General features: G+C 51.0%; 1 protein-coding gene across 1 annotated transcript; it reads left to right on the top strand.

Moving 5' to 3' along the window:
• Positions 1–5,006: 5,006 nt before the first annotated feature.
• Positions 5,007–13,878, top strand: PAX1 (paired box 1). The gene is made up of 5 exons (XM_069496241.1): positions 5,007–5,280; positions 5,703–6,332; positions 7,877–8,019; positions 8,535–8,757; positions 13,787–13,878. The coding sequence occupies exons 1-5, from the start codon at positions 5,007–5,009 to the stop codon at positions 13,876–13,878; spliced, it is 1,362 nt and encodes a 453-aa protein (XP_069352342.1).
• The last annotated feature ends 5,847 nt before the right edge of the window (positions 13,879–19,725 follow it).

Raw genomic sequence — 19,725 nt, forward strand, 5'->3', positions numbered from 1 at the left:
CATTGCCAGGGAAAGGAGGAAGACATAATAGCAATTAGCAGGACTCTAGATTTTGCACCAATGAGGATATATGCACAAGAATGACTAGGACATGAGCTCACAGAAATCGTTTCTTCTTAGATAGGGCACCAACCCCCTGCAGTTTATTTTTATCACCCAAGTGCGAAGATTAAAATGTTTCTACTCTAAAACAAATGTTATCAATATAGTAGTCAGACCCCAGCATCGCAGGATAGAAAATATCTTAGATCTTCATTTGGGAAGCTCAATTTCCCCATTTATTTCTAGCGGGAGTTTTGCAGCTAATGTTTTCTGATTTGCTTTTTTCGTATGCCTCCAAACGGAATCGAGGGCCCCTGGACGTCCACTGTTTTGTTAATCACGCAGAAAATGTTCATCTATTCTTGTTTATTCATTTCATTTTAGGAAAATGATAAAAGTTTTGTTTGCCTCTCTCGTCATACCTTTGCAAGGACATTCCCCACTGTCAGTAGCCAGTATAAGTGGAAACGGCGCTCCATTCCACCAATGCCAACCTGACACACTTTCCGTATTCATTTCAACATTTCCAGGCTAGCAAACATAATGCAAGACTAGGCGAAGAACCGACTTTAAGACCACTGCAGTCACAATCAGGCCAAGTGAAAATAAGCCGAGGGAAAGGGTCTGTGCAAAGCTGTGGACAATATTTCTTGCTCTTGGAGCTCTGTTTTAATGCTAATTGGCACGGTGTTCAGCGCCTTCCTTTTAGGATCTGGGAATTCTGTGTATCCCAGCCTGGAAAGGCAGGTGCTGCTGCCAGCACTCCCCGCCTTGTCCCCGAGAGTCCACGAGGTGGGGAGGACGCACTGGCTCGCGCTGGGCGGCAGTGCTCACAGGGGCCAATTCAGTCCTCAGTCCTCCTCCCGCCTCCTCATCCCCTCTGTTCGCTGCCACAGTCACTTTCCTGCGGGGTTTCGTTGCTTTGTCCCACTTTCCTTTTTTTGCGAGTGAGTTAGCTGTTCGCGCGTTCCCTGAGGGTTTGCAATTCTCTGGTCTGGCTCAGCTATTCTTCCCATTTGTTTGCTTACAGCTAGCCACTCCTCGGTTCTCTTTTTATTAATTTTCTTCTTATTGTTTTAAAATGTTGTGTGGCAGGTCTTCTTTGCAAAACTCCGTTAGCGCATGTGTGTGTGTTGGGGGGAGGTGGTGGTGTGCCAATATTACCCGGCGCATAAAGCCTGCGCTGCTTTTTTAAAAAAGTAAATTTAATAGGAAAATCAAGATACTCGGTCTGATTTTGACTTTCAACCACATGACTAACGGTACAGTGCTCTTAAAAACATAGCAAAAGCGCGGGTCCTGAGCTGAGCTGGGACACACGCGCGAGCGAAAGTGGACTCATCCCTCCTGAGGCGCGGAGGTCGGAAGGAAGACCCACGATCCCAGCCCTGCTGTCCCTGCAGGCGGCTAGTCAGTACCAGCGTTGTCATTAGACCAAGGCATGGCCCAGGGGCCCTCCGAGAACGTCACCTGTGTTTTCTGCCCTGGATACTTCCCACCAGAACCAAAACGCGCACCTGCGGAGCCCGAGTCGGACTTTCATCTGCTCCTTTAGGTTTCTCCTGGAGACCTTGAAACGCATGGGCCCCGGAACACGCCAGCCGGTTGCACGTTTCGTTTTGCAACCAAATGACTCCCCGAAACAATCCCACAAAAATCAAAGCGACGCAGGAGACATGAAGTGAGGGACACTGTCGCTGCAAGGATGGCCTTGTCACCGAATCCCTGGCTCTCTCGCAGCCTGAACTCTTGGGTTCTGGGTTCAGGGCTGAGGAAGTGTACAGCCAGAGAGACAGGTAACCCTCCCTACCTCCAGTCCCCAGCCCCCAGCAGGGCTGGCACCCACTTCGTGCTTCGTCTTTGACTCACGCATTTGGCACAGAGCATGCCTCTCCTTTCCCTCCCTTGGGAAACCTGGGTCAAGTCCTAAGACCGCTACGGGACCCTCAAATTCGTCCTTCGCCCCTGAAGGCGTCCAGTCACAGTCGGACGAGTCATATCCCGGCTTTTTGCGTGCGCTCTCAGCTCCGCAGCACCAGCGTCCCTGGAAGCCGCTCTTTACTTTTGCACGCTGCGCCCAGGGCGCGCAAAAACTACGGTGCCAAACTCAGCCAAGCAAAAACGCAGAATCCACGAGCTCTTTACCTTTGTGTGCTCAGCATTGGCGAGTAGCTGTCCCTGGGCCATGGAGAGGGTCAAGCTGCATTCCTGGGAGGTGAGAGAGACGTTTCTTTTTCTTCGCAATGCCATCTTTGGGTCACCTCTCTCCTAGCCCAGCCCGCCCCGCGGGAACCCGCAGAGCCGGGTCGGGGGCCGATAGGGGGCGACAAACTGTAAGATTTTCCAGATGCCCGGCAGTGCAAAGGGCAGCAGCCAGCGCTGTGTGGTCCCGCTCGCGTGCAGCTGGCTGCTGAGAAGGGGCTGGGGGCGAGGTGAGAGCCCCAGAAAGATCCCAGGCTCGATCCCCCAATTCTCTTCTCAAGCCTCTCCTCCAGCCATGGGCCCCTTTCGGGGATGGGGGTGGGGCAGGGTGCCGCACTGCCAGTTCCTCGCGCTCGGCAGGCAGAGGTGGGATGGATGTTCCCCTGAAAGAGTAGGTGGGGCGAACCAGCTCTCACGGTGGCACAACCGGCTCCCCCCCCCCTTTTCCGGGCACGCCTGTCGACTCCTCGCCTATAGAGCAAAAGAAAGGCTTTGGCGGCTTTTCCCAATTACCGGGTGCACTGGATTGAGGCTTGCGTTTCTCTGCTTCCGAGACCCCAAGGTCTAGAAATCAACCATTTTTGGTTTCGAGAGCCCGACTTGAAATTCAGACAACGAAAGTCTAGATCTGAGGTAAAGTTCCCAAACACCTGGAGAGGACTGAGCCGGGCGAATCCCCACTCCCCGAAGCCTAGGAGTGCGGGCATCCTGTGCGTGCTCGGTCCTCCGCTAGGGCCAGGTGCCTTCGCAGAGCTCCTGGCACCGGGAATGTCTACCTTAATCAAACCATTCTCTTTAGCTAGTCCTTACCCCTACACTGCGCTGGCGTGGACAGGCCTGGTCTTCCAAGTGCGTTCTCCTGTCCCCACTCTCGCACTCTGTGGCTAGTGCACTGACCCCCAAACCTCGTCCAGGTCCCTGCGACCTCCCCGAGGCTCCCAGAGCCGGAAGCTGCACAGTGTTCGCCGTGCTGGTGCAGAAGAGGGGTCCTCACTTCTTTTGAACCTGGTTTTTTTTTTTTTTTTTTTTTTTTCTCCTCAGGGTAATTCTTGCCCGTGGCCCCGGTCCCAGCCCTGCCGGGCCCCCGCGCGCTCCCGCCACAGAGCCCAGGATTTATGGTGCAGGCCGTCCTAACAGACTCACTGGGGCAGGTTGATTAGGAGCCCGCAATTCTCCTTGGCCCCGCAGCGAAGGGAAGGAGGTCAGGGCCTCCATCCACCACCGCAGCTCCCCAGGCTGTGATGATCTGGGAAGCGTCACTGCGCCTCTGGGGGCTCGTCTCTGGGCCGCTGTGGAGAGCTAGACCTTAGGAGAGTGTGTGTGTGTGTGGGGGGGGGGGAGCTTTTCTCCACTCCTAAGGACCGCTGTGAACGCTGCGGGGTCCCGGGAACAACGGCTGTTCCTAGGCTCCCTTCTAGGCCCCACTTCCAGCTCCAGCATGTTCAGCCCAATGCCCTTGGCGCTTACTGGCCCCAACCTTGGAACTCTCAGGTCCCGGCCTCCTCAGGTCAGTTCAGGTATAAAACCATGAGCTTTCCCTCTCCACTTGCTCTCTCCTTTCCCTCACCGCTTGGCTTCCTCTGGAATTGCCACGGGTGGCGACACAGTTGTGGAGTCCAGAACTGTGTGTTGATACAGGGCAAAAACAGAGAAAAGAGTTGGCGTTTAATGCCAACACAAAAGAATTCAGGGCTGCCTAAAACCCCGCTTAAATGGAGGAGAAAGGAGCATTCTGTGGTTTAACAGAGACCTTCTGGAGGGTTAGGGTGCTGGGAGAAATGCAAGGACAGGCTGGCCTGGGATAGAGTGGTGCGGGGTTCCACCGCCAGGGAGACAGGGACTGTCCTTTAGGCCTAGAATGGGAGCTATGCATGGGGCTTCCCGCCGCCGATTGCCAGGACATGCTTTTACGGAGAGTGCCGGTTCTACACTCCTAGGTGCAGCTGTTGGGAATCTCTTTCTCCCCTGCATCCCGTGTCATCTCTTGGAGGTGGATGGGTGAGCCTGGCTGCAGGAGACAGAATCTGGAATGTGCCCCTCTCCTGTCACCGAAATCATCGCACTACTCCAATGGAGTGGGTAGCTACTAAACATTGTAAAGATTTCCCGAGAGCTGTATTGGGGACCTGACCAGGAACGGGACATACTGGAATTGGCTCCACAGCAAGCCACCTTGGGCCCTCCAAGCCAGGCGCCCTGCACCAGGCTGGATGCTCACCTTGGCGCTGGCATGGAGCTGGGGTACTGACCCCACTCTTCAGGGGTCTCTGCCCAGGAAGGGGGGCAGTAGGGACAGCCAACCCTAAACACCTTGCCATGATCATCCTTTATTCTTTATCTTATGGCAGAGGCGGTAATAAAACTAAAACCAAAAAACGAAAACTATACTAGTACTAATACACTAATCAATTTGAGATGACTTCCCATCATTCCCAAAGCCAGAGGAGGGAGGGTCTGCAAAAGGGCTGGAGCTAGTGGAAGGTCCTAGGCCCAGCTGGGTTTGGGACGTGTGTGTGTGTGTGTGTGTGTGTGTGTGTAGAGGGGTGGGTTCCGGAGGGGGGTGGAAGAGGGCCGAGGGGGGAGGACAGAAGGAGGGGGTAGAGTTTCAGGGCGGGGAGGGGGAAGCCGGGGCGCTGTGACGGGAACCAATGAGATGCCAACTCGCGCGTCTCCGGCGTGACTGCCGAGATTGACGTGGAGAACGCGTCAAATTGATTCCCGCACGCTGCAGCCTCCCGGTCAGACGAATTTCTCCCAATCGGATGAAGTTCACTCTGGGCCTGGGGTCGCGGGCGTGGAGAGTGTCCTGGGAGCGGGCGGCAGCGGCGGCGGCACGCCGTGGGGCGGGCGGCGGCGCGCTCGGCGGCGGCGCACGGCTCGTCTCCAGCCCGCGGTCGGGCCGCCGCGGCTCTCGGCTCGCGCGCGCCCTCCCTCTATGCCTCTCCGGCGGCGGCGGCTCCCGAGCTCTCCCGGACTGCGCCGGGCCCAGCCCCGGCCGCCCCAGCGCCAGGCAGCTGGCTGGCCCGCGCGCTATGGGTAAGGGGTGGGCGGCAGGCAGGGCGCGGGCGGGCTCATGAGGTGGGTTGTGTCCCTGCGCTTCCCTTCCCTCTCGTCGGCTTTCCCTAGGCGACCCAGTCCTGGGTCCCGGACGAGCCGCATTCTCATGTCTCCAGCCTTCGGGGGCAGTTCAGCAACTCTGGGAAGGGGGCGTCCTAAGTAGACACGCCAAAAGTCGCGAAAGGGCACGGAGGAGGGCTGTAATGGGTAGAGCTCCCTCCGTGGTCCCTGCGCTTTCACCCTCTCTCGGAGCCGGACCTAGGCCATTTGCCCTCGGGCTTCGAGCTGTCTGGGGATCCGCGGGTCGCGCCTGGTGCAGTCCCATACCCCGCGTGGCCACCTTGGCTAACCCGCTGGTGTTTTCTCCCCCTTCCGCTCACTCTTGTCGGGCGCATCCGCAGAGCAGACGTACGGCGAGGTGAACCAGCTGGGCGGCGTGTTCGTCAACGGCCGCCCCCTGCCCAACGCCATCCGCTTGCGCATTGTGGAGCTGGCGCAGCTGGGTATCCGACCCTGTGACATCAGTCGGCAGCTCCGCGTGTCCCACGGCTGCGTGAGCAAGATCCTGGCACGTTACAACGAGACCGGCTCCATTCTGCCCGGGGCCATCGGGGGCAGCAAACCCCGCGTCACCACCCCTAACGTGGTCAAGCACATCCGGGACTACAAGCAGGGAGACCCTGGCATCTTTGCCTGGGAGATCCGCGACCGGCTGCTGGCCGACGGCGTCTGCGACAAGTACAATGTGCCTTCTGTGAGCTCCATCAGTCGCATCCTGCGCAACAAGATTGGCAGCCTGGCGCAGCCGGGACCTTATGAGGCAAGTAAACAGCCGCCGTCGCAACCTGCGCTTCCCTACAACCACATCTACCAGTACTCCTACCCCAGCCCCGTGTCACCCACGGGCGCCAAGATGGGCAGCCACCCTGGGGTCCCGGGCACAGCGGGCCACGTCGGCATCCCGCGTTCATGGCCCTCGGCACACTCAGTCAGCAACATCCTGGGCATCCGGACGTTTATGGAGCAAACAGGTCAGTCGTGGTGGCCTTCTGTAGCCTTCTATTAAGGGGCAGATTTGGGGGCGGGAGGGCGCGCTCCTCTAGGGACTAGCTCTGGCTAAGGGGAGGGCTGGGGCTGGCCAGAGGAGTTGGGGTCCTGGGCCTTCTGTGGAAGTCGTCGGACATCTTGAACTTTTTATGACAACTATGGAAAATATTTCCCAAATGGAAGAGCCATCGCCGACCACAAATTCGGAGGCCTGAAATTGTGCTTTTTCATTCTTGCAAAAAGTATGCAAACCCCTATTGCCCAAGCCAAACAAACCGCTCAGGCAATTCTGTGATCCTTTCTTTAGCTTTCAGAATCCCTCACTATTCCCCAAGGGTTCTATCCCCCTTCCCAGGCCCAGTGGCTCTTTTGAGTAAAAGGAAAAGCAGTCGTGTGGCCTTGTGGAATGGCCTGGATCTCCAGCAGGCCTGGAGGCCTTGCAGGTCCCGGAGTTGGGATAGCGGGTGATACCCTACTCCCCTACCCTGGGATTTGCCTTCCGCCTGCAATGAAACTCAACAAACTGTTGGTCATGTCTTGGGGGAGGAAGATGGTAGGGGCGGGAGGTTTGGCGCAGCTTTTTTGCCCAGATGGGAAAAAACCGTAAGGGGCCAGAACCTGGTCTCTTCCTACTGTCCCCAGCCGCCAGCAGCTGGCCAGGGGATGGCATACTCTTACGTGAGCAGTCTCAGGAGGACGGTAAGAAGCAAAATTTACGGTAGCCCAGAAGACACGAGGAGCGGCCAGAAGGAAACTGCATACTTAGCTCCAGCGGCAGTGGGGAGCTCCTCTGAGGCCGTGCACAGGCTTTGTTTCTCCAGGTGGCTCTAACCCAGTCTGGGCTGCCAGCTGGGGCCAAACTTCCCAAGGAGCGGCAGTGGGCAGCTGATTGGGAAGTGACCCCACCAAGCCTGCGCTCAGATCTGGAGCTTTCCCTTGGTCCCACGCACACTTGAGAGCTCAAGGAGCAGCTGTGTGCCCAGGATGGGCGCGGGTCGCTGCGTGGAGGCCTCTTTTAGAAGACCGGGGATGTCTCAGGAGGCAGTACCAGGTAGAAGGTCTGCGGGCCCTCCAGACTTTGTTGAGATGTTGAGCTATCCATACAATGTTCATGAGGCTGTTGTGAATTTGAACTTGGACCTTTCTGGGCGCCGCGTCCATACGGAGGAGTGGCCGCAGCCCAGTGCGCCCAGTCCCTGTCCCTCAAGCTGCCACTCCGCTACCCCCACCCCCAGATCTCTTTTCGTAGGAAGCGGGTGGAGGGCTGGGAGGAGCGAGGAGCAGGCCTGGCCGCTTTTCTTTACTCTGCGGGGCTAGAAGTGAAAGAGAAACCCCGGGCGCCACCTCCCCTCCATCTCCGACGGCTCGCTGACCATTTGACCACCGCCAGGTGTTGGGGGACCCCAGAACGCACCCTCGGATACCAACTGGTGATTGTAGGCACGTGTGTAAGCGTCTGGCTGGGAGGGCCGCACGAGTGCCCAGGCAACATTCAGACTTGCCTTATAATCGTCCGGTGTCCCCGCAGGGGCTCTGGCCGGGAGCGAAGGCGCCGCCTACTCCCCCAAGATGGAAGACTGGCCGGGCGTGAACCGCGCGGCCTTCCCTGCCACCCCCGCAGTGAATGGGCTGGAGAAACCTGCCTTGGAGGCGGACATTAAATACACTCAGGTAACCGAGAAGCAAAGGAGGGAGCTGACCTTAATTAGAAGAGCAGAAGGGTTGGGGATGTGGGGAAAAAGAGAAAGAAAAGAGAAAACTCTTCCAGGCAGTCCTGTCGTTGTGTGGCCCCTCGGCTAGCGAGCATCTTCAAGCGGCATATTTCTGTCCTTCCCTCAAACTTACTAGTTTAGGTGAGACCGGATTTCTAGGGCATTGGTTTGCCTTTTGCCGACATGCCTTTGCTTAGAAAGCTGGACCACAGATCCGCAGTGAGGATCCCCTTTCTCCAAATCCCGGTGGTCAATACTATGATCCCACACCTGTTATTATTTATAACAATTTGAATTTATTCTTAGAAATCACTTTGCCAAAGTCCTTACTAAGAGAATTAGAGGCTGGGCCTTGCGTGGGGATAATTGACGGGGTCAGCAGGGGAAATAACGCCCATCTCCGTAGTGGCATGCTGCAGGAAAGGATGGCAGGGTTATCCCCTGCTGACTGCCTGTCCCTCTCCATCCCCCCAGTCGGCCTCCGGCCTCTCCGCCGTGGGTGGCTTCCTCTCCGCCTGCGCCTACCCAGCCTCCAACCAGCACGGCGTGTACAGTGCGCCTGGCGGCGGCTACCTCACCCCAGGCCCACCGTGGCCACCGGCGCAGGGCCCTCCGCTGGCGCCCCCCGGGGCCAGCGTCGCAGTGCACGGCGGGGAGCTCGCCGCAGCCATGGCCTTCAAACATCCCAGCCGAGAAGGTGAGGGGCGCAGGCAGGGAGGGGGTAGGGTGGATGCTGGAAGGGTTATGGAGGGTGCAGAGTGCAGGGGAGAAGGGGCGGTGTGGAGAGAGAGAGAGAGAGAGAGAGAATGGGAGAGAGAGAAGGAGAGAAGGAGAGGGAGGCGAGGGAAGGGGCTGGGGTAGGTGGTGGGCCCTGGGCATAAATTCTTCCTTTGGGGTAAACATTAAGCCTGTAGCTTCTTGGAGCAGATGAACTCTAACAGGTGTCCCCAGAAAGGCAGGGTGAGGTTGAGAGAGGCCCCGGAGTCCCCCACTCCACATTTGCGGAGAGAGGGGAAAGAGGGCCAGGCTGGCACACAGGACTCCTGGGTTTGGATCTGGTTCTTGCATCTTTGGCCAAATTATTGCTCCTCTCTGGGTCTCAGTTTCTCCACTCATAGAAGAGTCTAGAAGCCATCCTCCAGACATAATGTTTCTGTGGACCTGTCCTGGCACCTCAACCCTACAGGTGGGGTTAGAGTTGCCAGTGATGCCTGACCTCCACACCAGGATCCTTCCCATCACTGCCCATCTTGCAAATTCCTTTTTAAAAACAAAACAAAAAACAAGCCCTGGCCTTCCCTTGGGTTCTTTTTCTTAAACACATGCTGTGGAAAAGAAGAGAGCATTTAGATTATGTATCCCTAAGTCCAGACTCTTTGGAACTCTGTGTGGTTTGGGGTCCTTCTTTCTGTGGGAAAGGTGGCTGGGAGTTCTGCCCCCTTGGCTGCCTCCTTCCCCCTCCCTCCTCCTCCTCCTCCTCCTCCTCCTCCTCCTCCTCCTCCTCCTCCTCCTCCAAAAATCTACTCTGGATGAGTCAGCTAACAGATTTGAGGTGTTTAATCGACAGTCAGCAGTGTGAGGGCATCTTCTTACACTGCCCTTTGGGTTTTGTTTTTTTCTTTAACTTGAAAAAAACCTCACCACTTTTGAATCCTTATTTTCCTCTTGGAGAAAGGGGTGGCTGAATTTGCCAATTTCAAACCAGCCTGTATTTAGGTTCTAATCACCAGAAATTTGCAATTTACAACTAACCTGGGAAAGGAAGGAGTCACTCCAAGGTGTCCCAGCCCCAGCTGAGAAGGGGACATGGCACAAACTTGGGGGAAAGCATGGGGCAGGAGCTGTTCCCAGATTATAGAAGTATGTTCACCAGCCGATCTGCCTCACACCTGCTTGGTGTGTTAGGTGGCATTGGGCAGGTAGCAGATAGGATAGGCTTCCTCCTTGGTGCCACCCAGACAAAAAGTGCTATTTCTAAGAATTCTAAGTAGTCTTGATGAGACAGGATGGCTTGAACTATGGGTCAGGGTAGAGACTAAGATGCCATCCATAACAGTGAAGTGGAGGAAGAAAAATAGTTTTTCTATTTCCACTTTTCCTAGAGCACAAACATCCTGGGATATTAGGATAATGCTCACCTGCCTAATTATAAAATAATCCAAGTTAAAATTATAAAAAATTGAGAATTAGAACTCCTATAAACTTTACATTTAATTTAAATAATAAGATAGTATCACTTGTTCATTTATAGGGGGAATTCAAGTAAAAGAAATTTTAAAAGTTGAAAATGAGAACTGCTTTAAGCTTTACATGAGAGGATACTGCGGGGTCTCAGGATGAGTGCTTCCCTCAGTTTTCTGTCCTTGGCCTCCTATCTACCTGTTTTCTCTACACCTGAGGATACCATTGAAATCGAAATTGAAATAGAATTTACCTCATTACACAAATCACTTAACTAAGCAGGTTCATTTGAATTAGAAAAGTATATTCACAAATTTAAATGATTTCCCCTGGGTTGATCCCAACAAGAAGGATGCAGTTGTTTTCCAGTAGAGCCACTTTGTCCTATAGCATTTTAAGCTCTACCTTAGACACGAATTATGACGTGTACATAACAATCCAAAGGTAACGCATACAGTTCCTAATTCTAAACTCCTTCTTGTTAATTTGGGGGGTAGGAGGAGATGATTTCAACATTTCAGCTCACTGGTGATTGATTTTCTTTAGAAGATACTTTCCTTTTCAGAAATACAGAGCCGCTGAATGACGCTGGTAGTCAAGTCCCTTTTATCATTATATCTGCTTCCTATTATGAAATATCCCACCTGTTTTCCAAATGCACAGGAATAATTACTCACATTAGTCATTAAATTAACAATTTAATTTCCTGATCCTCACAGTGCTTTAAAGTTTCAGGTAATGGATCATCAAATACCTCAGGTCCACTCTTAACGACAATTTCTCAAGCTGGCATGCAATTGTTGTGTTTGAACAGGAACATAAAAATAATCGCTATTCTATTTTTGCAGCATGAGAATTACATACATATTTGGGTTATGGAGTTTCGTTTCTCTTCTCAATAGTAGAAAAGCTGCTTTTAAAGATCCTCCTCTTTGAAAAAACAAAGCAAAGTAATACGAATCACTGCATTTTATTTTCTAATCATTTCTTAAGAAATTCATATTTTCAAAGAAACCTATCCCACAGGACAATTTACTATCATCAATTGTTGTTCAATTCATAAGAATAGTAGGGATAGCATTTACTGAATTTCTTTTCAGCAAGAAAAAATTTCTGTACCAAAAGCAACTTAATATAGTGAGTGCTCATTAAAAAATAAATACTTCTGATCACTCAGGACATACACACACACACACACACACACACAAACAAACAGACACACAAATTACCATACCAAATTATGTACAAATGAACATCTTAAAGGTGAAGCCTAATGGAATGTGAAATTACCCATCAAAATTTATTTTTATCTTGGTAAAAGGTAGTGAGTCTGGGTTCGTTGTTATATAGGCAAGAAAGTATGATTTACTTACATTTCCCATCCCCTGAAAGGAAATTTCAATTCTTGGGAACTGAGAAGAACAGGAAAATTCCACTTCATCTTCATGTGAAGGGGCTGACATTCTAGGAATCTGGACACTTATCCAAATCCAAATGTCTTCCATAGCCAGAGCACAGACACCCCCCACCAGGTGACAGACACCACTAGACGCTCCTTTAAGGCAGCTGGTATTTTACGGTGTGTTTTCAGAAACCATCAAAATCTCAGGGTTGTAAAATCCCTCCCAGTGGGGCTAAAGATTTGGAAATCAAATCTATAAGGTATTTCATACGCACAAAGAAAATGTGTTGCTTATGTTTGTTAAAGACAACTTGCAGCTTCATTCCAGTTATCTCTACTCTGGGATTAGTCCTTGGAGGATCCTAAAAGCAAACTTTGTCAGGGAGCACTAGGGTGCCAGTGTCCCAGAGCCAGAGCACCCCTCTGCCACCAGCCCCGGTCTCATTTGACCCCCTGAGAAGGCGATCCCTTCTCAGACACCCTCCATGATCATCCCAGTGTGCCCTACAGTCGCAGTTTCAGTATTTAAAAAATGCCTGTCCCCATTCCTAGCCCCTGAGATTAAATGAGCCTGCAGTGTGCCTAACCCTGTAGGACTCGGGCCTCAGAGACCCTCAGACAAACCCACCCATGTTGCCCAGGGTCCTGTGGGAGAGGATGGAGGGGAGGAGGTCCTGTAAGGAGGGACTGGCCTGGCCAGAGCTAAACTGGAGGCAGGGTTCGCCCCTGTAGGGTGGGGTGGAGGCCATCTCCCCGCTCATGGCTGTTTATTTTTCAGTTCAGTTTCTTAACTATCTCTAAGGTAACCAGCTCTTGGCTGAGAATCCTCCTCCTCCTTAGATGTTTCCTAAACAAGTCCTCACCTTGAAGTGTGTGTAGCGGGTAGAAAGAAAAGGTCTGAATACTTTGTTGACTGGGTGGCCACAGTTGTGTTTAGGAGTAAGAGCTGAGAAGCTGGGAGAAGCCAAGGGGTCGCTTTGTCCTGGAAAGGTTGTTTAGATCCCTTTAAAACTTCTGAAATCCTGTGTGTGTGTGTGTGTGTGTGTCCGTCCCCATCCCTCTGGCACAGAGGTGGTCCATCCAGCTCCCACAGCCACAGAAAGTTTCGCCTGGGACTGGGGCTGGGGTTAGGGTGAGGAGAAAAAAATCCAGACACCCCCCCCCCAACAGAGGCTCTCCAAGTTCTCCTTCTAAAGGAGTACTTGTTGGGGGGGAAAAAAGAAAATTGAAAAAAGGCCCTTTAGGTATAAACAAGCTGTGCCTCCTGGTGTAGGAGAAGCTGAGCTGCCCAGGGTTGGTAAAGGGAAAACAGAGTTGCGCAATCGTGGCGTCACTCTCTGGCTTCCAGTAGCAAAACTTGGGCCCCTTCCCAAAACCCTAAATAATAGAGAAACGCGCAGAATACTGCCCGATCTGGCAAGCCCACTGTCACTTAATCCGGAGGCCCATTAGGCACTGGGACGTGCTCTGCCCACAGTGGTGAGCGCATCTGGATCCCCGACCTTGTGGGCACAACGAACTCTGCAGCTCACTTAAAGCGCGGCCACCTATTATGTCGGAGGGATCCAGGATTCCCCCTCCAGGGATCTTATGCCGCCCCAGGGGAATCTTTGGTGACCCATTGCCCACACGATTTCCTCCTGCCCACAGCATGCGTCTGAGCCACGGGTGTCGGCTGACTGGACGCGGAGCTGCTCCGTGCACCTACTCGTGGCGGGTGCGCAGGGGTCGGGAGGAGAGGCCGCGCGAGTGTCAGTTCCCCGCTCCCTTCCGCTGAAGTCCCCCTTGGACCCGAAAACCTCCCCATCCCTGTGCCGTCACCTTCTTTACTGAGCGGGTGGTGAGGGGGTTGAGGAGCAAAGGGAATTGCACCCGGTCAACGACCGGGGAAGGTTTGCAAACAACCTTGAGAGGAGCCCCTCTTGCCCAGGCTCTCCTTGCAAGCGGCTCCCTTGGGGAAGAGGGAAGGGTGGGTGCCCACGGCCGCACCGGGCCTCTGCAGAGCGCTAATCTCTGCTTCCTTCTTCCAAAGCCCCGACGGTTCAAGCGCGCACGGCCGCGGGCTGCAGGTTTCCCGGCTTCGGGTCTTTCGCCTGGCACGGCTCTGGGCGGTGACCCGACGCCCCTGTGCTTCCTCCCGCAGCGGCCGATCGGAAGCCTTCCAGCCCCGGCGGCAAGGCCCCGGACGCCCTCAGTAGCTTGCACGGACTGCCCATCCCGGCCTCGACCTCCTAGGGGCAGCTGTGCCCGGAGCCGGAGCCCGGAGGAGACCGCGGCCCGGCAGTCGGACCGGGGCGCACAGCTCGGCCCGAGGCCCTGGCGAGCGGCACCGGAGGGACCGGATGACACGCGGAGGAGGAAGCGGGCGCCGGCCCGCTGGGGGCGCCCAGTCAGTCCCCGGCCTTGCCCTGCCTTTGGCCTGGTCCGCCACACCTCCTTTACTGGCCGAAGTTTTTAGGCTTTTCTGAACTTTGGCTTTAGGCTGTTGCACCCTTGTGATGATCCATGCTCTGCCAGCCTCAATTTCTTTTCCGTCCTTCTCTTCTGCGTCTCCCTCCCACCCTCCTATCCTCCCTTCCCCTTCCTTCTTTCCTTCCTTCTTTCTTTCCTTCCTTCTCTCCCTTTGTAGTCTCTGTTTTCCTTCACTGTCTTCCTTTTCGTCTGGTCCATCCGGGTCGTCGACGCCCTACTCTCTTTCTCGCTTTTTATTACCAAGGGCTGTATTTCCCTTCGTTTATTCTGCTTCTCCACCCCCACCCGTCCCCCAATCCAGGGGAGCCCCAGACCGTTCTCCGTGGCAGGCCCTTTTACCAAGCACCTGGGGTTTTGTAGCCCCCACCCCTCTGAGCCCCCCAGCCCTAATGTGGGGACTCAAACCTAGGAAGTGGATACAGAAGCCACACCTTTTGTTTTATATTTGTATAATAACAAACTGTAACAAAACCTGGATGGACTGTTCTCTCCCCTGGTTCCCCCCAGTATATTGTCTGGAAATCTCGGTGCCCAGTTGCTGAGCTTCTCTTTGATTCAGAGATGATGTCACCCCAAAGGAGATTGGGGTAGGAGTAGAGGACACTGGGGCTTTTGGGGTGTTTAATGTAGTTAAAAAACTGGATGTCCTGGAGGTGCCCCCTCCTACCCCTCCACTCTCAGCACTGGGGAATCTGACAAATGGTGATCGCATCAGCTCTGTTTTTGGTGTTCAGGGCAGCATATTTGTTAATTTAAACCACAAACTGCTTCTGGGTACAAAGGTTCATTTTGGCTTCTGGTTTGCAAGGTATAGGGGGTCAGAAAAGCCTGGAAAGAGTCTTCTAGGGCCAGACACAAGAGCTGTTAACTGCCTCCAAGTTCAGGTGCACTGGTGGCGACACCCTGAATATAATTCAATTTTGTAGTCATAAAAATATCACTGGTGAGAGTCTGACATCACCTGTTAAAGGTGGCTGCCTTTGAATAAAGGAAAGTGTCTGAAACCCGCCTGGGAAGGGTGAGCATGTCTGTGTCTGAGTGTAGAGTGTGTACTTACGCTGCAACGCCTCTGTCCCCTGAGTTCCTAGGATGAACACTATCAGAGGAAATTACTGTGTTGGTTTACTCATGAGCACTTGCTGCCCAGACTGGGCAAGAAGTGGAAGAGAAAGTGAAACAGGAAGGTATTTGCCAGTTGAGTGGGCAGCCCCAAGGGATGGGTGTGATTGTTAGTGTCCCAGGAAACACCAGGTCAGCCCTGGGAAACTGAGGTAGGGAGGCAATATGCAGAAATCATCCTAAAATGAAGTTCATTCCTAAAGGAATAAGGTGGGCAAAGGCAATGAGCCACAGTGGAGGACTTTTCCATAACATTTCTAACATTCTAAAAGCTAAAGAAAATTATCTGAGGGTACCAAATAATTCAGGGGTCTTTAACTACGCAGGGGTTTCTTGCTATAGTTTTGTTTTTCCTCCCTGGGTTTGGCTTTCTAAAACTGAAGGAAGAAGTTTCTGAATTGAAGTTTTTGCTTGTAAATAGAGCTGCCTGCTTGGCGTGTGTCTGCTCTGGACCTATCCAGGGAACCGGTGGGAAACTATTGCATCTCTTTTCAATAGTGTCTGTTGAAGGTATCAATCATAAAATGGTACTTTTTTCCTATAGAGACGTTTCTTCTCAGGCTTTCAAAGTTTCTTGTCTTTAAAAAAAAGTTCCATTTTATAGACAGGACTATTGAAGGCTAGAGATTTGATTTATTTTCTCTAGAACATCGGTCCCCAGCTTTTCTGGCACCAGAGACTAGTTTCATGGAATACAGTTTTTCCACCGGATGGCATAGGCGGGATGGTTTCAGGTTGATTCAAGTGCATTACATTTATTGTGCAGTCAGACCTCTCTGCTAATGACAATCTGCATCACCACGTCAGCTCCACCTCAGATCATCAGCCATTAGAGTCTCATAAGGAGCAGGAAACCTAGATCCCTCCCATGTGCAGTTTACAGTAGGGTTCATGCTAATCTAATGCCTCTGCTGATCTGACAGGAGGTGGGGCTTACGCAGTGATGTGAGCAATGAGGAGCCGTTCTAAATACAGATGAAGCTTTGCTTGCTCCCCTGCCACTCACCTCCTGCTGTGCAGCCTCGATAGCACCACGGGGGTTGGGTACTGCAGCTCTAGACCACATAGCAAGTTATGAGTTACAGATCTTGGGCACGGAAACTGGGTGACACCATCTCATCAGAGAGCCAGGATTGGGACTTGAGGGAGACTGGGGTCTCTCAGCCTTCCATGCCAGCACATCCTGCAGAGAAGCTGATTATACTGACCATAGCATACAAAAGAATACAAAAGCATACAAAAGAAGCACGTTGCTGACTCCCCATCCTCTCAGCCTGTCTTTGTGTGCTTGGATGAGCTTTACATGCTCAAGTATGACATCCTGGTGGGATTTTCATGTGTCCTTCCTTGCTCCTTGGAGAAGGACTGCTTGCTTAGGCCAGAAGGAGGGCATCTCACCCCTTTCTGAAGGAATGAGAAGAATCTATACAACAACCTCTCCCTTTGAGTTGACACCATTCCCGTTTCTCTGCCACTGTCCGTTTCTGCATTTGGGCTGACCAGGGTTAAGGAGGAGAAGAGCTGGGAAATGCAACCCAGGCTGGGTGGAAGGTGCCCGTGTTTTAAATGCCACCTGCAAACAGAGGCATTTTCCAAATCTGTCCCTGTTGTTTCTCATACCCTGTGGTTGGAGGTGGGTCTTTCAGAGTTCCCTGGCTCTCGGATGAGGATTCACAGAGGACAGGTGGCTTTCAGTTCCAGTGTCAGCAGGCTTTGGCATTTCCTGTGGGACACGGAGGAATATGCTTTCTCTGTTGAGGCTGTGGGCAATAGAAAGTTCCAGTGATCTGGGCTTAAATCCCTGCTCCACTGAATGTGAGAGAGGACTATGACTTCTGTCAGCTTTTATGTTTCTGCCCGTGAAATGCACCTTTAGTTCTGTAAAGCCCACAGTGATGACAGGGCCTGTTGGAAGACTGGCACTGGTGCGGCTTCAGCTCTCTGGAGATAATTTTGCTTAGCTGTTAACAAAGGTTAGGGAAGTCACTTCCAAGGCTTATGGGAGATCCAGAATTTAAATATTTTTTTAAAGATCCCATTGGAAGATTGCAGTTTTGTTCTCCGTGCATATAGATCTATAGAGGTACTTGAGACCCATAATAAAATCACATAATATCATGTCAGGTAGAATAATTCAAGAAAGAATTCCTCCCCAAATTGGTTTGTCTTTGACTTTTACTTTTTAATTTAAGAATAAGTTTTTTTTTAAAAAAAAATAGAGATGTACCCTAAAGAAAATAAAGACATATAATCACTCAGATAGCCCTTTGATTTTTTTTTTGAAAGAATGAAAGTAATATATGTGCATCACTAAAAAAATTCAGGCAGCACAGAAACTTTGTTCCTACCCTCATCTCTGTCCATAAAGGTGATTGCTGCTACAGTAGTTTATGAATCCTTTTAGGAAGAAAACACTTGTGGCAGAGTATCTGCTTCTGTCTATGTGCTATTTAAAAGTGCACACGGAAGAGTCGTGCTGTACACACACAGACATGGTCTAGAGATTTGCTCTTTGTGTATTTCAGCTTCAACTCCATTGTATTCATTTTATTCTCTTGAATGGATACCTACCAACAAGCATTTATTACAAACAGGGTGTTTGCAAAGCGGCCCAGCTCCGTGCTTTAAATGAATAAAGACAGGATTCTGTCATGTTCATTACTGGAGGAAGTACTTAGAACGGATTGTAATAACTTCTCCGACAAAGGTGGCTGCTTTTTGGCAAGGAGGAAGGAAAACAAACCAGAGAAAAGGAGGACAGAGGGACAGAAGGCACAGAGCTTTGCCCTTTTCAGAGGTATCTTGACTTGTCCTTCAGATCACGGAAGGGCATTCTAAGCTGTGAGGGATTGGGGAAGGCAGTTTTCCTTTCCTTTGAAGGGAGCAAGTCTCTCCAGGCCAGGAAAGGAGAAATGGAGGCAGAGGCATGGGGAAGAACCTTATTTGAAGAAATATTGGATGCAAATAAAAGTTTAAATTTCCAATATTGGCACAAGCTTTTTTTTTTTTTTAACCTATCCCCAATTCACTGAAATACGTGTGGAATTAACTTCCTGCCAGGTGAACCCAGCTCACCAACAACTGTATTTCCCCTGTTTGCATGTTTCTTGACTCTATAAAGAGGGTGGGATTTATTTAATTGAACTGTGGTCGAGGTTAAAGCACACTGTAGATTTCCTGGCATCAGCTTCCCTAGCTAGAGTTACATTGGCCTGGATTTCTTTTCAAAAGAAACTCTACCTGCTCCACATTATGCTGGATGATATGAATTTAGAATCTTGCCAGAATGTGCCTGAGGAACTCAGTTGAAAGGATCGTGCATCCAGACAGGCTATGTAATAAGAAACACTTGATTCCCTTCTTTTAATGGGCAGGAATTATGCACAAAGTGGTATTTGTTCTTCACCCTGACCTTGCCGTCTGAACTATGGCCTCACTCACTGAAGAAATGTCCCATGGCTGAGATATTTCTGGCCAAACCTTTGTAACTTAAAAAAAATTTTTTTTTTTTCTGTTCTTGGATCTTTTTAATTTTTTTTTTCAAGAGAAGAACAAGGAGGAATCACAATCACACTGTCTTCTTTTTCAAGGCCATAAAATGAGAACCACACCTTTAGCCCCAGTCCAACCTGGGAATTCTAAACACTTGGAACAATTATACTCAGTTTAGTCTAGTCCCTTCTTTGGAGTTGAAACCAGTTGAAACTCCTGTTTCACTTGAAAGAGCTCTTCTCCAGGAGATGCAGCCTGGGTTTCTTGTTGGAACACACATCTGTTTCTGGGCTGGCCAAACTCGAAAGTGGAATCCCAATTAGTTTTCATGGGTGATGGGATTTCGACTGTGTTACAGTTTAACCACCTGGGTTGCCCCCTTTTTCTTTCTAAGGATGAAATAAGCTGATCAAGTGTTCATTCAGCTATTAAATTACATTTCCATCCTGTAACATTTTATTTCCTTTTCCTCTGGTGGGGAAAAGGAATATATATTGACTTGATGGATTATCTTCAGTGTCATTTCTTATACTGACCACACAATTTCAACGTTTGGGATTTTTTCCAGTTGCTTGTGGATGTGGTTTTTAACTTTATAGGATTTTATTTTACCCCAAACAACAAACACCAAAACAAGAAGTCTTTAACTAGATGGTTTTGATTTAACAACAAATCTATTGGATGAAAAAGAAGCGAGATATTTAAGCTCATTGAAGGAAAATCACTTTTTGGAAAGTTGAATTGGAACCTGAGACTGTGAGATGTGAAAAATAAAACGCCCCTTTGGCAAACAAGCTGTAATCTGATTAGTTTGATCTAGAAAGCTAAAAAGTATCATTCTGGCCACCAGGGGGAGCACATATTGTTCCATGAAGATGAAGACAAACATCAGATAACAGTGAATACAAAAAAAAAAATTCATCATTTTGTTAAAGTGGTAAACTTTTCTGTTGTGAATATCTATTTATAAGAGAAGTACTTTTGTTGTTGTTATTATTG

The sequence above is a fragment of the Eulemur rufifrons genome, chromosome 20 (genome assembly GCF_041146395.1).
Source record: "Eulemur rufifrons isolate Redbay chromosome 20, OSU_ERuf_1, whole genome shotgun sequence".
In the NCBI taxonomy this organism is placed as follows: domain Eukaryota; kingdom Metazoa; phylum Chordata; class Mammalia; order Primates; family Lemuridae; genus Eulemur; species Eulemur rufifrons.